Source organism: Myodes glareolus, chromosome 26, assembly GCF_982192425.1.
Source record: "Myodes glareolus chromosome 26, mMyoGla1.1, whole genome shotgun sequence".
NCBI lineage: Eukaryota > Metazoa > Chordata > Mammalia > Rodentia > Cricetidae > Myodes > Myodes glareolus.
This window is the reverse complement of record NC_142051.1, coordinates 23892549-23906800: the sequence shown is the minus strand read 5'-3', so window position 1 is coordinate 23906800 and position 14252 is coordinate 23892549. Positions and strand designations below refer to the sequence as shown.

The following is a 14252-nucleotide window of genomic DNA, read 5'->3' as shown; positions in this document are numbered from 1 at the left end:
TTTCTCTTTTGCAAATCAAGCACAGGTTTGAGGTTATAAATTGTTTTCCTACATTTTCATTCCATATTTTTGCAAAATTTTATTTACCCTCATCGGTATAACTACCATTATAGATTTTTAATGAGATAATTCTCATGATAGGACAAAAGTTTTCTATTTTATCTTGTTAAATGGTGGGTAAAAAAATCCAGTAAATACAGATAATATTCTTAATTTCTAAAGCAGGGAAATCATGAGGCAGGAGGGGCATTCTGGACCAGTACTATCTCTGCTCAGAATCAGTCACAGAAAGCCAGTACACATCAAGCCTCCTTCCCTTGGCTTTGTTTCTCATGCTTTGAAAGCAAAATTGCTGAAGTTCTTCTTAAGATCCATTGACAGTCAAGCATTGTATCACTGAACTTTAAAGCACAATAAATCTATGTGCTTTTTTGTTCTTCTATATAGGCCCTCATACAGTACCATATGCCCATCGAGCTAAGTCTCCAACCCAGTAGACATGCCCACTTCAGGGCATAAAGTGGAACATGAATGAATTTAAAAAGACACACTTGACCCGACGAGAAAGAACGCTAATTTGGACTTTCCCATTTTCCCCACTACCTACAACTGCGAACAGAGTTCGCAGAGTTGACAAAAGGTTACATGGGACATTTATGAAGTAAAGGGGTTGGAAAATCAAGGAGTTGGGAAGACTGGGGTAGTCTAAATGGCAATTTTTGAAATGAAATTCCACACTGAATTCCAAATTATAATGAAATTCTAACTTATATGCTACTTTAAAACCTCAGTAAAAGCATGCTCTGTCAAAGCAGGGTGCTCTTGTAATGATAGCACTGAGAGATGGAGATGGGAGGATGGACATGCAAGATAGTTAGCCTGCCCTACTGGACAATTTCCATGATAGTAAGTAGCCCTGGCTCATAAAATAAAGTAGATATCACCTGCTGAATGATACCTGAGATTGCCCAGTGTTCACTTATACAAATGTATGCATGTTTATGTACACAAACACACAACGGGGGGGGGGGATCCCTGAAAAGAGCATAAGTCAAGGTCAAGCACCAGGCTGTAGGAGTGTTAGCCAAATTTGATTTCTTCTTATGACAGGAATAAGAGCAGTGTCTGTGACTCAGAGCTAGCTGTACACCATGACTAATTTTCCACCATAAACTGAAGCTTGCAGCAGCCATAAAGCTGCTTCCATCTGAACAATGCGTTCGCAGCTCTCCCTACCATCTCATCAACAAGCAATTAGTGTGAATCCTGATAAAAAAAATTAGATACCTAACGAGGATTGTAATCATAAACATAATTATATACTAGACTCAACACCTAATTTTAAAGATGAAAAATACTTCTGAAGCAGAAATTAATATTTCATCTGAATGATTCATTTTAATTATAAGAATTTTATATTTGACTGGGAGAAAACAGGTCTACTTTTGTCTGATGGGTATGCGGAAATAACATACAGAAATGGAGAAAAATCCCTGATAAAAATAACTACCAGAGAAAATGAATCTTTTCTTACTTCTACAGACTTGTGAGTGCCCCAATGACAAATTCCTTCTGACTTGGAACTTTCTGCCAGGAATTTTAAGTAAACAGAAACAAAACCACATGGTCCCTCTAAGAGCAAAGAGTAGCATTAAGTGTATTACTAACCACATCATCTCGTTTAAAGGAAAAAAATGATGTGCTAATATATAAAATTCCGACTCCAGAAATCTAGAATGAGGCTATTTGGTTGTTTATTCTGAGACAGAGGTCAGAGGAGCAAACTGTGTGGGTACACAAGAAGCCATCCAAAATGCCAACGGCTAACTAAATCTTTATTTATATTCCTCCATTATCCATCTAGGTATACTTCCAATCCTGAAGTAAGATCCACTCAAACTCTTGAAAAAAATAATTGTGACAAAGATCTGGACTCTGAAGTCAGGTGGCTGCATATCTAATGTACTCCGAACTTAGGCTGTATCTTGGCTCTATTAACTGAATTTCTGCTTTGTTTTCTTGACTGACTTTAACTCAAAACACAAGTAGACTTAAAATAATAACAAGCTATCTCATTTTTGGAAGTCTGAACGTCTCACTTATTTTGAATTTATTATCCTGTGTGGTCCGCTTATGACTATTTTTTTAACCTTGGGCTCCCTAATAAAGAGTACCCCTGTGGAATTGAAAATAGTTCCTTCTAGTAATGCTCTGCTTTTCTCCCACTGATAAATTAGTTGCCACCCCTTGTTGGACCTGGATGAAGCTCTTCATCTGTCCTCAGACACGCACGTGTCCTCTAGTCCGATCCTTCAACAAGTCTACATTGTTGGGAATGTCTGTGGTGTGCTTCAAGGTACAGAGTCAGGTACTTCCCCACTTGAGGCTTTGATGAAACAAGATTGGATGATAGTTCAGGAATCTGGGCCGTCAAACTTGGGATGCCATTGAAAGGTCTACTACAGATCCCACACTGGAACTGAACTTTCCTAGTCTGTAGGAGGCGCTGCATCGGTACTGTCTCCTAGGATGAATAGATGAAGTCTACTGTGCTGAATAAATCAAGTTAGGCTGGAGACAGCCACTATATGAGAAGAGATGGGGAAAGCATATAGGTACTACTGGCGAGACAAACTCTAACTGGTGATAAGCTCTGCAGTACAGTTTATGGAGTGTGAGAACAGATGAAGCACTTGGAAAAGTGTGCTACTGACACAGGTTACCAACATAGCCTGTGGCTTTCAATATCACCTCTATGTTTCAAATAGCCAATCTGTTCTTTCGATAACAGATCTAAACTGGCAGAACATAGATCTAAATAGTATTCTAGAGCCAATTCAACTGAAGTCCTTACGTGGAAAGACAAGACTGAAGAGCAGGCTGGATAACTATGGGCGGCAAGACCTCTGCAGAGACACTGTAGGAAGCAGTAAAAACCCAGCATAAAGAACCATTTGTTTTGCTGTTTTCTTTTTTGGAACCTGACTGCTGCCATTGTTTCTCATTCCTACCACTCCTGTATGGAAATGTGTTCCTCCATAGGAAAACTGCTAAAGTTTCAACCCAAGACGTATCAAAGATGGCAAAGCAGCTGCCACCTTCATGAGAGGGGAATTTAAAGCTGAACTGCTCCTATTTTTCCTGACAATATTCATCAGCTTGAGTGTTGGGTATGTTTTCAGAGTTCAGGAACTTCCTGGGAGAAAGATCACAACATGGTTCGAAACCTACAAAGCAATTGCAATATGGCCATTCTAACCTACAAAGGAGGAATATTGCAAGCTCCGGGGAACATTGCATTAGAAAGATGAGGAGGAACTGAATGGATGCTGACACCGAAGAGGAAGGTAGGCCTTTCAAATTTCTAAAGTTTGTGTCCTCAGGGACATAAATGTGAAGTTAAATTAGGTGGTGTGATTTTCACCGGGGGCTGGGATTCATAAGACAGTCCGCTGAAGAGGAAATGCGTGTGAAGTGGTACAGAGTTATGGCTGTACAATGGATCTCATTAGGGCTGACAGCCAGGGAAGTGGTGTTATCAAGAGTGAGTCCAGGTTTTCTTATGTAGCTGTAGAATGTGGGAGAAGGTCGAAAGAAGGTAACAGCACAAAGAGACACCGCTGAGAAGTTGTGACGCTTCTTCTTATAGACTGGAGCTGAGAGACCTCTTTCTTTTACTCGGATGGTCTAAAAGACAGTTCTGAGGGTTTAGAAAAGAAAATGGATGCACAGGGCTCTGATACTGCAAGTCTTAAGACTCCACAGAAGTAATCAAAATTCCAAGAAAACAATTATTAAGAAAATATAGTCTGAAAAGTTTGTATGTTAATTAGTTCCTTTAAGTAATGATAAAACACAGTCAATACGTTAGAGGATTTTATATTTGTATTACTGTCTCTGTTTCCTCTTCTCGATCTCCCATCAAAGAAAAGAAGGTTGAACATACACTCATTTGGTACTCAGAGATCACATGTGTAGGCTAAGGAAGCGCTTGTTCCCTTTTTGGACTAAACTTTAGTATCTTCATATAAGTGTGCTATTGTGAATGTGGAGGTGCCTGAGTGTGTAAATCTATCATTCAAGTGTTAGGAGCAAGGTAAATGCTGGCTGGGTGTGCAGCCTACCTGTAACTCCAGAGCTTGGAAGGAGGAGGAGATGTGGGATCCCTAGGGCAAGCTGGTTAGCTACAGTAGCCATATCGATGAGTTCTGCGTTCAACTGAGAGACTCTGACTCAACTTAGAAAATGGACATGGGGTAAAAAGACTCTGATGTTGACTTCAGGTGTCCATAACCAAACATAAACATGCATGTATATGTTTGAACTCATACACACATCCCCAGACACATACATACATGCATACACATTGGCAGTCATATCCACTATATACACATACCACTGAAAACAAGTGTCATGTAAATACTATGATAAGCGTATGATATTATTTATGAATAACTAAATGTTTCAGATTAGTTACCTACTTCATACTACTTGCCATTAGATCTGTCAGGCTAGTTGTCGGGTTAGCCCCATACTGATAAACTGCTCACATTAGTTACCTATTTTACACTACTTACCTGAAGCCTAGATACCTGTTTCAGGTTATTTGCCCAGTTCATATAAGCTATTGGTTTAACACTAGTAAACTGTTTTATGTTACTAATAGTCACCTGTTCCATGTTATTTTTTAACTCCATACTAGTTACTGCATTCATGTTAATCATATACTCAAGGTCAGCTACCCATCTCATAATACTTCATGTTATTAATGACCTATTTTGGCTTAGTTAATTATTTTACACCGTTACCTGCTTCAGGTCAGTTATGTGCTCCATAGTAGTTACCTGTCTCGGGGAGTGTGCTGACATTACACATGCATTCCTTGCCTTCACCAGCTGACGTTGAGGCTCTTACTTCAAAGACGTATGATGTACTGGCAAGAAGTTTTGTAAAAGCGTACATGTGGTCTTGGGGAGAAAGTTTTGTAGAATTCCTTTCAACTGTTATCACATAGTAGATAATTATTCCGTTTGTTTTCCTGGGCGGATCCCACATCACGACCACTGACTGCCAGTTACGTGCCATACACTCTATATTCTGTACAACATCTGGAACTTAAGAGAAAAACATTTACTCCAAGTTAAAATTTATACACATATAGTAAATTTTTGAATTATGCAACCAAGACCTAAGATGAGATTTCACAAAGATAAAATAAAAATTTAATATGTCAACTTTTTAAATATGTGTGCAACAAGTTCTTAACATAAATGGCTAATGGAAACTTTTGTCTCTGATCTTGCTAATGCTCACAAGTTCGAGCCGTTAATGGAATGTTTTTCTAGGTCCAAGCAGCAAACACATTCTCACATAGTCTCAGAAATGCATTGGCCTCAAGTCCAGGCAGTCATAGATGCCAGCTCTCTTAGTCAGATTGGTGCAAACTTCTCAATAGCTATCACTGAACATTTTTGCAATACAAAATTGTCTGCTATCACTGTTTCAGGTTCAACAGGGCTGGGAAGTTGATAAGAAAAGCAGAGACATTCTATTGGGGTTCTTTGAAGAACACGGACTATTTTAATATACAATATATTTTTTAAAGGGTCTCAGGTTTTTCTGCTCGAACTTCTCTCAATTTATTTAATAATGGTTTCTTTTCTCTGGTGTCCATTCTATGCAGTTGAAAGCAACAAAAAGTAATACCCCCATGTGTGAGAGTGATTATAGGTTAGAGACACTGACTACTTTCAGTGGACATATCCAATAACGTCCCTTAGTTTCAGTATTTTAGCCTAACTTCAATTTTAGTTTTAGCTATTTTAGCATAACTTCATTATTATGGTAAAATGAGGATAGTGGGAGAAAATTACCATGTGGTTAATTCACAGATTACAAACTGTTCACAACAGTAAAAAAGGGATATTGCTATTATATAAACTTGATTTAAAGAAAGTTCATGGGGGGCTGGAGAGATGGCTCAGTGGTCAAGAGCAATGCCTGCTCTTCCAAAGGTCCTGAGTTCAATTCCCGGCAACCACTTGGTAGCTCACAACCATCTGTAATGAGGTCTGGTGCCTTCTTCTGGCCTGCAGACATACACACAGAATATTGCATCCATAATGAGTAAATAAATAAATATATAAAAAAAGAAAGTTCATGAAATTTATGACCTCTCAACAATTGTTCTCTGGTCCTAAATGTGTCCCTTATAAACCTTTCTTTTGCAGGATGAATACATCAATGCAGAATGGCAATATTAAAACATGTCTAAAATAAACAAATTAAACATTTTGGGAATATCTACTTAACTGACTCACTAAAATCCCAACAAATCATAAACAATTAATATATAAAAGATGAGTTGGGTGGTATTGATCCACACCTTTAATCCCAGGACTTGTGATACAGAGGCGGGTGGGATCTCTAAGTTTAAGGATAGCCTATTATGTGTGTGAGTATTTGAGGGTATGTGCGTGTGTGTGTGTATGCAAATTTTCTATGATTTTTGTAATCAGAGCATTATGTTTTGTGACATAACTTTGTTACTGAAAAACATTAGTTTATGAAGTAGTTTATGTAAGATGATCCTCAACTTTTATTAATTTTGTGAATACTATTAAATATTTTATAGGTTGAAAATCTTTAGATATTTTCCCTCAAGTTGATTCACACTTCCCCCAGTCATTTCCATTATTTCCAACAACAACAACAACAAAAGATGGTGTTCTGCTTGGGTTACTCACTAAGTTTGGAAGACATTTTCCACCTATTCTGCCTGGATCATGGCTTCTTCATGAAAAGGATGGAATAATTATGATAATATTTATACTGCATTTATTGCATGACAAACTCACTAATAAGTAAGGCTTAATGGATGTTTTCAAATTTTCGATAACTCCTACAATGTTTGTGGCTAATGTGTGTTTCTTTTCAGTGGAAAATGCAGGGCTCAAAGGAATCTTGAGCCTTTGTCAAGGTTGCACAACCAACAAGCCAGGCAGCTAGAATTCTGATTCAGATACTGATCACACAGCTCCAGCTCCAAATACTAGGGATTTGATTTGTCTGTAGGCATGCTGGGAGAGAAGACCTCAAGAGTCTCTAAGTTCATGGGGGAAACTATTGATTTCACATCTTTAACCTCCAATCTTAATGCGGAGGTTCATTAATACAAGAACATCCAGAACTGTGATGATTGACTAGAAAATGAATTTTCAGCCATTCATTAATCATTGTTACCAAGAAAAGATGAAGAGGGGTGTCTTCAAATATATAGCCTCGTTAGTAGAAAGAAAAGGGGATATTTAACCCACCATTAACTAATTCACAAATGAAAGCTATTCAAGGCCCATATAGAGTCTGGATGTGGCCCATACCATTGTGCTACAGCAGTTTGGTTGCTGGGAAACCAAGCCAGTGGCCCTTTATAGTACTCTATGTTGTTAGGGTACTGTATGAAGTACAAGAGACAACCCTGACTCCTTCCTCTGAAGTCTTATAGCTTACCTTCCTGAAGAACAATCCTAGTCACAACTCATGAAAATCTGAACAGTTATGTTCAGTTAAGTGCTGGTTCAGTTACCTGCTCTTCCCAGCCCCACAGGTAATGCTAAGAATTGGGACATTTCACAGTCTAGAAGCCTACCTTGTCACCTCTTTGAACAAAAAAGTAGCCTTTTATATTGTCTTTCTCAGTTACAGAGGAAAAGTTGTATGTAAATATGCATGTATCAATACATATATATGATTCCAGAAATGACCCAGCCTAACCTTTAAGCCCTGGAATTCATTTCCCCTTTGAGGGAATACTAAATAACATTTTATTAAACAGAAGGATGGTGAAAGTCTTGATTAAATATGAGAGCAAACACTGCAGAGGCAGAAACTGTGACTAACCGGACTCCAGAGTTGTGAATTTCACTACATTACTGAATTGATTGCCATTTCCAACTTTGGTAAACGCAGACACACTGATCGAGTAGGTCCTGACAGGCTCCAGCCCAACGAGTTTGGCATCAGTTTGAAAACCTGAAATATTCTGAAAAGCAAAAGATGCTTAGTCACAAGGCATCTTCAAATATGTATTTGTCATACCACATGTATTCGAACATCATGATATATTTCTCTTATATTTAACCTATGATTTGATGAATATTAATAACTAAAACGATCATTAACATTCAGTCCTGCAGGGCATGTTAAGCTTATGATACAAGGATGAACTGTGTACCATTTTGGTCTTGAAGAATCTCATAATTTTTGTTTTTGAACTTTTTTTAGAATCATGAGCTTATTATAATTCCCTTTCAATTTGCTAAGTGAAAGTTTCAAATTTAAGTGCAGTTTACGGGCAGTGAGCAGTTATGTCTTCCAAATTCACATTCACCTACTTGCTAATACCCAACATACCTGTATGTGTTTACTGATCTACCAGCAACTGCATTATAGCCAGTGGAAAGAAAGTCATAGATAAAACAGTCTGTCTCCATGGAACTTAAGTTGGAGATTCCAAACAACTCCTAAAGTTCTAGTTTGACAACTTTCTTAGGAAAATACAGGAAAAAAACCTAAAAAGCCTTGATAGTTGACCAGAGAAGAATATGTTTTCTTATAGAAAACTTCCCCACCAATAAAAAAAGTTATTTGGAAATGTATCCCAATGAAAGCAAAAAGTCAAGCTGAAGCACCTATATAACAGTCAAACAAACCCTCAACTATATATCTCAAAGGATAAACTATACGGCTTATTGCATATTTCCCTAGTGGAAATTTACCAAGAACACTAATCTGCTCATTTGTTTGGAGGGAGCGCCAGGACTTTTGTGTGGCGGTCAAGGGACAACTTGTGAGAGTCAATTCTCTCCTTTTATCATGTGGTTTTGGGGAATGGGCTCAAGTGGTCAGGCTGGGTGGCAAGTGCCTTTCCTAGCTGATCCACTGTGCATTAAGTCTTAAGGTACCTACATTGATAATAATGATAGATCACATTTTAAAAGCATCTTCATGAAAACCGGATGTATTTAGGAATAGATAGTTATATGCATATACACATCTGCATGTAATAATAATTAATGAGAAAAGAATTCATGACTTTATAAGAGGGCAGAAGGATCTACAGAAGGGCTTGCAAGAAAGAAGGAATGTTGTAATTGTTATCTCAAATTTATTCTTAAAAACAAAACAATCTCCAGGAAGACATCAACAGCTAGGAGGACTTGCTCTCCCACCTCTTTCTTATTCCACACTTTCTATTTATAAACCATCCTGAGCGATGATCTGTGGATGATACGAATTAATAAACAGAACATGGTCCCCACTGGCAAGAAGACTTTATATTAGCTATTAAAATCCACATAAAAAATTAATCACAATAAAAATTCATTTTGATTTTGGTTCAGAAGAACTAGTGACCAGGGAAATGACTGAACTTGAGAGTTTAATCATTTGCTGCAGTAAATTAGCTTATTGGCTGTTGAATATATTCACACAAAAGTGACTCTTCAAAAGTTTTTTACTAAACAAATGACTTCTGGCAGCATTTTAGAGTGACCCAAATTTCTAAGTGATGTCAGCGTCCCAGCGTGCGCTGACAAGGAACCAGTGACATCTGGGGTGGTCCCAATGGTCTGCTGTCTCAACAGAGTTGCAGGTAATAGAGAACAGAAAAAGAACAAAACAACAGAAAAAACAAAATGGAGCCTAAAGTGAGCCTGGCAGGGAAAGTTGAAAAAAGCAGTAGCAGCGAAAGTCAGACATAAGGAAAACAGCCAGCATGGTAAACTAAATATTTAGAGGTGGGTATGACGTGAGAAGAGACTTAAGAGAATTTGAAGAAAAATATAATCAATAAGAAGGATTGAAAATAGTGGCAAATAGAAGTAATCAAATGTAGTAGATCTTTAAAAAGAAAACTACTTGCTCTAAAATTATATACTTAACATTGTGTGGCATAAAATTGTATGTTTCCTACTAGTGAAATATTAATGGAAAACACATAATAGAAAAAAAGAATGTTTAAAGATACTGAAACCATATTCAGGTAAGAGTATAATGTTCTTTTATGTTCAAAGTTACCATGACACTAGAGGGAATTTTTGTTCTTCTTTAATCTCTGTGCAATGAACGCGAATGCATTTAGTATATTTCTAGAATTGTCCAAGGTGTTTTATATGGATTTGCCTATACAGTCTTCATTAACATAGGAAGCTTTTATTTATTATTTTGCATTTGAAGAAAATAATTTTAAGAGGATAAGTAACTTCTATAACACATCGCTGTAAATCTCAATGGAAAGATTTGAACCAGGTAATTTGATGTCAGAGCTTTTGCTTTATCATTCTGTTAAGAGTGTTAAATTAAAGGCCATTATTCTCTGGAAATGAGGTCATATATATGCATGCACACTCCGATGCATATACAAGGTAATCTTAAGAATGAGATTGTTCCAAAGAAACTATTTCTCTCTTGTGAATATTTTCTGTAGCCCATACAGGCATTCCAAAATTATGAGAAAACACTGAGATTAAACTTGGGATAGATAATAAAGGGCTAGACACTTTGGTCACTAATACAAGGAAACCATTCCACATTTAAGAAGTTACATAATGAGAATGCTACTCAACCTATCAAATATTAAAGCAACATATTAATTTCCAGGAAATAAGATGTTGTTCATGATGATGATAACAAACAAATCATAACTGTTGCTCTTGATTTTCTATGATTGTCTTTGTAAGTTGCACATGTTATAAATTGGATTTATCAGGGAAATAAATTATAGTATTTACAACGTTGAATGCTTACTCTGCATTTTGCACTCTTCTTGCAAATAAAAAATATCCTAGGAGTTTTATTTGCCATTGGAAAAGAGAGAGAGAGAGAGAGAGAGAGAGAGAGAGAGAGAGAGAGAACTTTTTGAAGTAAATGTTAGCTAGCGGTAACATACTTTGGCATTCAAACACTAGAACTCTAAGTTTCAGATATATTATTCTATGGGTTCTTTGCATATTTTTCACTGATCCTATGTCTAAACAAAATGGAATAAGGAAGAGGCACTGAGGATTGCAAATGAGTTACCATTAAAATTCACAGACTAAGAATTTGTCATAGAGGACCCAGAGGTTAGAATCACTTGCTGTCTGGAACCATTACCACAAGACCAATGTAAATATTTTGTGAAATGGCTGAAATGATTCATTTGATATTTATTTCATCAATAAAAAGAACTATAGTATATATTAGATTTTAAATAAAGCATACAAATCATTGTGTATTTCTTAGCACTAAATAAATGATACAATTAGTTCTTGAAATGTAGAAACTGTGAGAATAGGTAAAATGTTCTCAGAGGCATTCAGTTCTCACCTGAAAAATGGTTCCCTATATTTTCCACAAACATCCATATTATAGGAAAATGGGGTTTTATGTAAATATATTCATTGTTCAATTAATTACTGTGGTACCTGGAATCAAATTCAGAGCTTTGCACATAAGAGGCAAATATCCCACTACTGAGCAAATATCCCACTCCATCCCCTTCCCTTGTTTAATATGAAGCAGCCTATTTCCCTTCAGCTCAAAACATTTTAATATACACTCTGAGTGTCTGAAATGAATATATTCTATTATAATCAACCTACCTTATAAAATATAGTATCACTGTCATGCTCATGAATTTTAAAACTATAGACTTTAACAATACCGCCCGGAAGAGGACTTGGGCTCCATGTCAGCCATACAAAGTCTGAAGTGTAGTTGATTAAAGTCAAATTCTGGGGAGGTGCTAACGGCGCTGCAGGGAAACACATTATAAAACTTGAGTTCATAAATCGTGTATCACAGAAATACTGTCTCGATTCTAACTACTTGAAGAAACAAACTCAGAGAGATTTATAAAACTACCACATGTTGCAATTCTCAAAATAAATACCAGAAATAATTTTGCTCCTATATTTATGACTCTATGCTTCAAAACAGTTTTAAACAGAATAGGCAATTCCGAAGCCTAAATTGATAAAAGGAAAAGAAAAGAGATCCGCAAAGTAGGTGGAGGGTGTTAAGTTGGCTACCAACAGGACCTAATATTCTTCATTGTTCAGGCTGTTCCTTCAAAACAGAGCGTGCAAGCTGAACAGAGAAATCACTTGGTTCAACTTACCTGACTCATCTGTGTAAAAGAAAAGGTTACTAGAAGGACCGAGTCCTTTCACCGTTCTTGCAGCAGCAAAAAAACTATACAAAGTAAATGGCGAGAGTTCTTCCAGGACTATGTGGTTACCGGAAGTGATGAAAGAATGGTTGGCGTGCGGTCCTTGTAAAGTTAAATGATAACTTAGAATTACACCGTTTGGCTTTAATGGGGGATCCCATGATAAAAGAATTGAGGTAGAAGAAAGGTTTTTAAAAGTGTTGATTATTGGTGGAGTTTCTGGAACTATAAAAGAAAAAGAGTGTTAAATGAGGTAACAAATTTTTATTAGTAAAAAAGACACTTCAAATATAATTGAGCTTAATTTTATTATTAGACTGGTTTAATTGTAAGTCACTTAGGACTGACTATGTCTATTGAAAAGATGATTACTTGAGAACATAATTATAAATAAAAATAAAAGCAATGCAAACAAAGAGGACATTAATAATCTGCAAAAGAAGCAACAGTGTCTTCCTACCGTCTTCTTCAGTTTTGATGTGTAGCCGGGCAGTATAGGTCTCAGAGAACCCCTTTTCTGTTGATGGTGTAATTTTAAATACATAATCAGCATATTTTTCCAGATTATCAAAATGTATGCTGTTTTCACGTGTAATCAGAGGTGACCTCGTGCCGTGAGGACTCTGCTGGGGAGTCAGTGAGACATAGTAGAAGACAAGGCCATTTGGTTGAGATGGTGGCGCCCAGCTCACATTTACTGCAGTTGATGAAGTGGACTCAAAAGTCAGGTTTCCAACAAACCCTTCAGGAACTGAGGTAGGTAGTGATCAGAACATGAAAGCCATTCGTTATTCCAGAGGTAACAAGTTACAAATTGAATGTAGTTATTGAAACACCATCACCAGCTCATACATGTACATTCTTTAAATACAAACATGCATATTCATATAAATATGAAAATTATTTTAAAAATAAGCCTTTTCATTCTGAACACATGGAAGAATTGTGTTTCTATTTTATTCTTCTGACTTACCTTCCTTACCATGTGGGGATTACATGTGTTTATATGCAACACATTTCTAAGTAGAATCAAAAATTTCTTAATTTTCTAAATAATACATTTGATTTCCTTATTCCAATGATTGTCTGACTATGCAGAGACCGATCCTTAGAGTCCATAAGAGACTTGGTCAAAGTCATGTTTGTAGTATGAATGTTTAACTCCAAACTTTTCTGACCCCAGGAACAAGATGTCTCCAGCCAACAAAAGACTAACTTGCATTTGTACTTTAAGAAATTCTTCCACTTATAAAATTTTACTTTTCAGATATCAACTATACTCAATGTGAATTTGAAAGTCTCACAAGACACTACACACAGCAAATAGTTATTACTTGTGGTGCTGCAATTATAACTGATAAACTATTATGGGTTGCAATTATCCTGGGAGAGATCTACAATTAAGAGAGTCTGAAATATTGACCACATTATACCAAAAGGTTTTCCTAAACATTCCTTAACTGTACATTTTCACATGTTGCTTATATTCTATGGGTGAACCTGTCCTCTAGTCAAGTTATTTTTGCCAAAAAGAAGACATAGTTTTTCATATTTATATTGGTAAGTTAATGTTTTTCAAACAGTACACATTGGGATTTAACTCAGTAGAACTTTAAGTCAAAGGCATTCTCAGTAGGACAGTAATCTTTATGAAAATAAACAAGAAGGGGGCAGGAGGGATGACTCAGCAGTTAAGAGCACTTGCTGCTCTTCCTGAGGATCTGGATTGGGTACTCAGAGCCTATATGATAACTAACATACTCTTCAACTCCAGTAGTGGGGGCAGGGGAGTTTCATGTCCTTTTTTGGACTCCAAGGGAACTCCAATCCCCTGATGCACTCACAAACATGCAGGCAAAACACCCATACGCATACAAATAAAACCTTAATATTAAACAAAATGGAACAGAAGCCACATGGGAAATGGACAGTGATGCACCTTCCTTTTCATTTTAGAAACTGAAACAAAAAAAAAAAATTCAAAATCAAGGATCGGTCATCATAGTTATGTGAATGGCCTGTGTGAACAGCATTCTGAAGA

General features: G+C 36.7%; 1 protein-coding gene across 1 annotated transcript in view; it reads right to left on the bottom strand.

Moving 5' to 3' along the window:
* Window positions 1-14252, bottom strand: part of Ptprq (protein tyrosine phosphatase receptor type Q) — a 189302-nt gene that overhangs the window by 106106 nt on the left and 68944 nt on the right. Inside the window, exons 21-25 of the mRNA XM_048418794.3 lie at window positions 12672-12962; window positions 12161-12436; window positions 11643-11794; window positions 7900-8041; window positions 4845-5114 (exon numbers count right to left, since the gene is read on the bottom strand). Coding sequence (XP_048274751.3) covers window positions 4845-5114; window positions 7900-8041; window positions 11643-11794; window positions 12161-12436; window positions 12672-12962 — 1131 coding nt within the window. The remainder of the gene's footprint in view (window positions 1-4844; window positions 5115-7899; window positions 8042-11642; window positions 11795-12160; window positions 12437-12671; window positions 12963-14252) is intronic.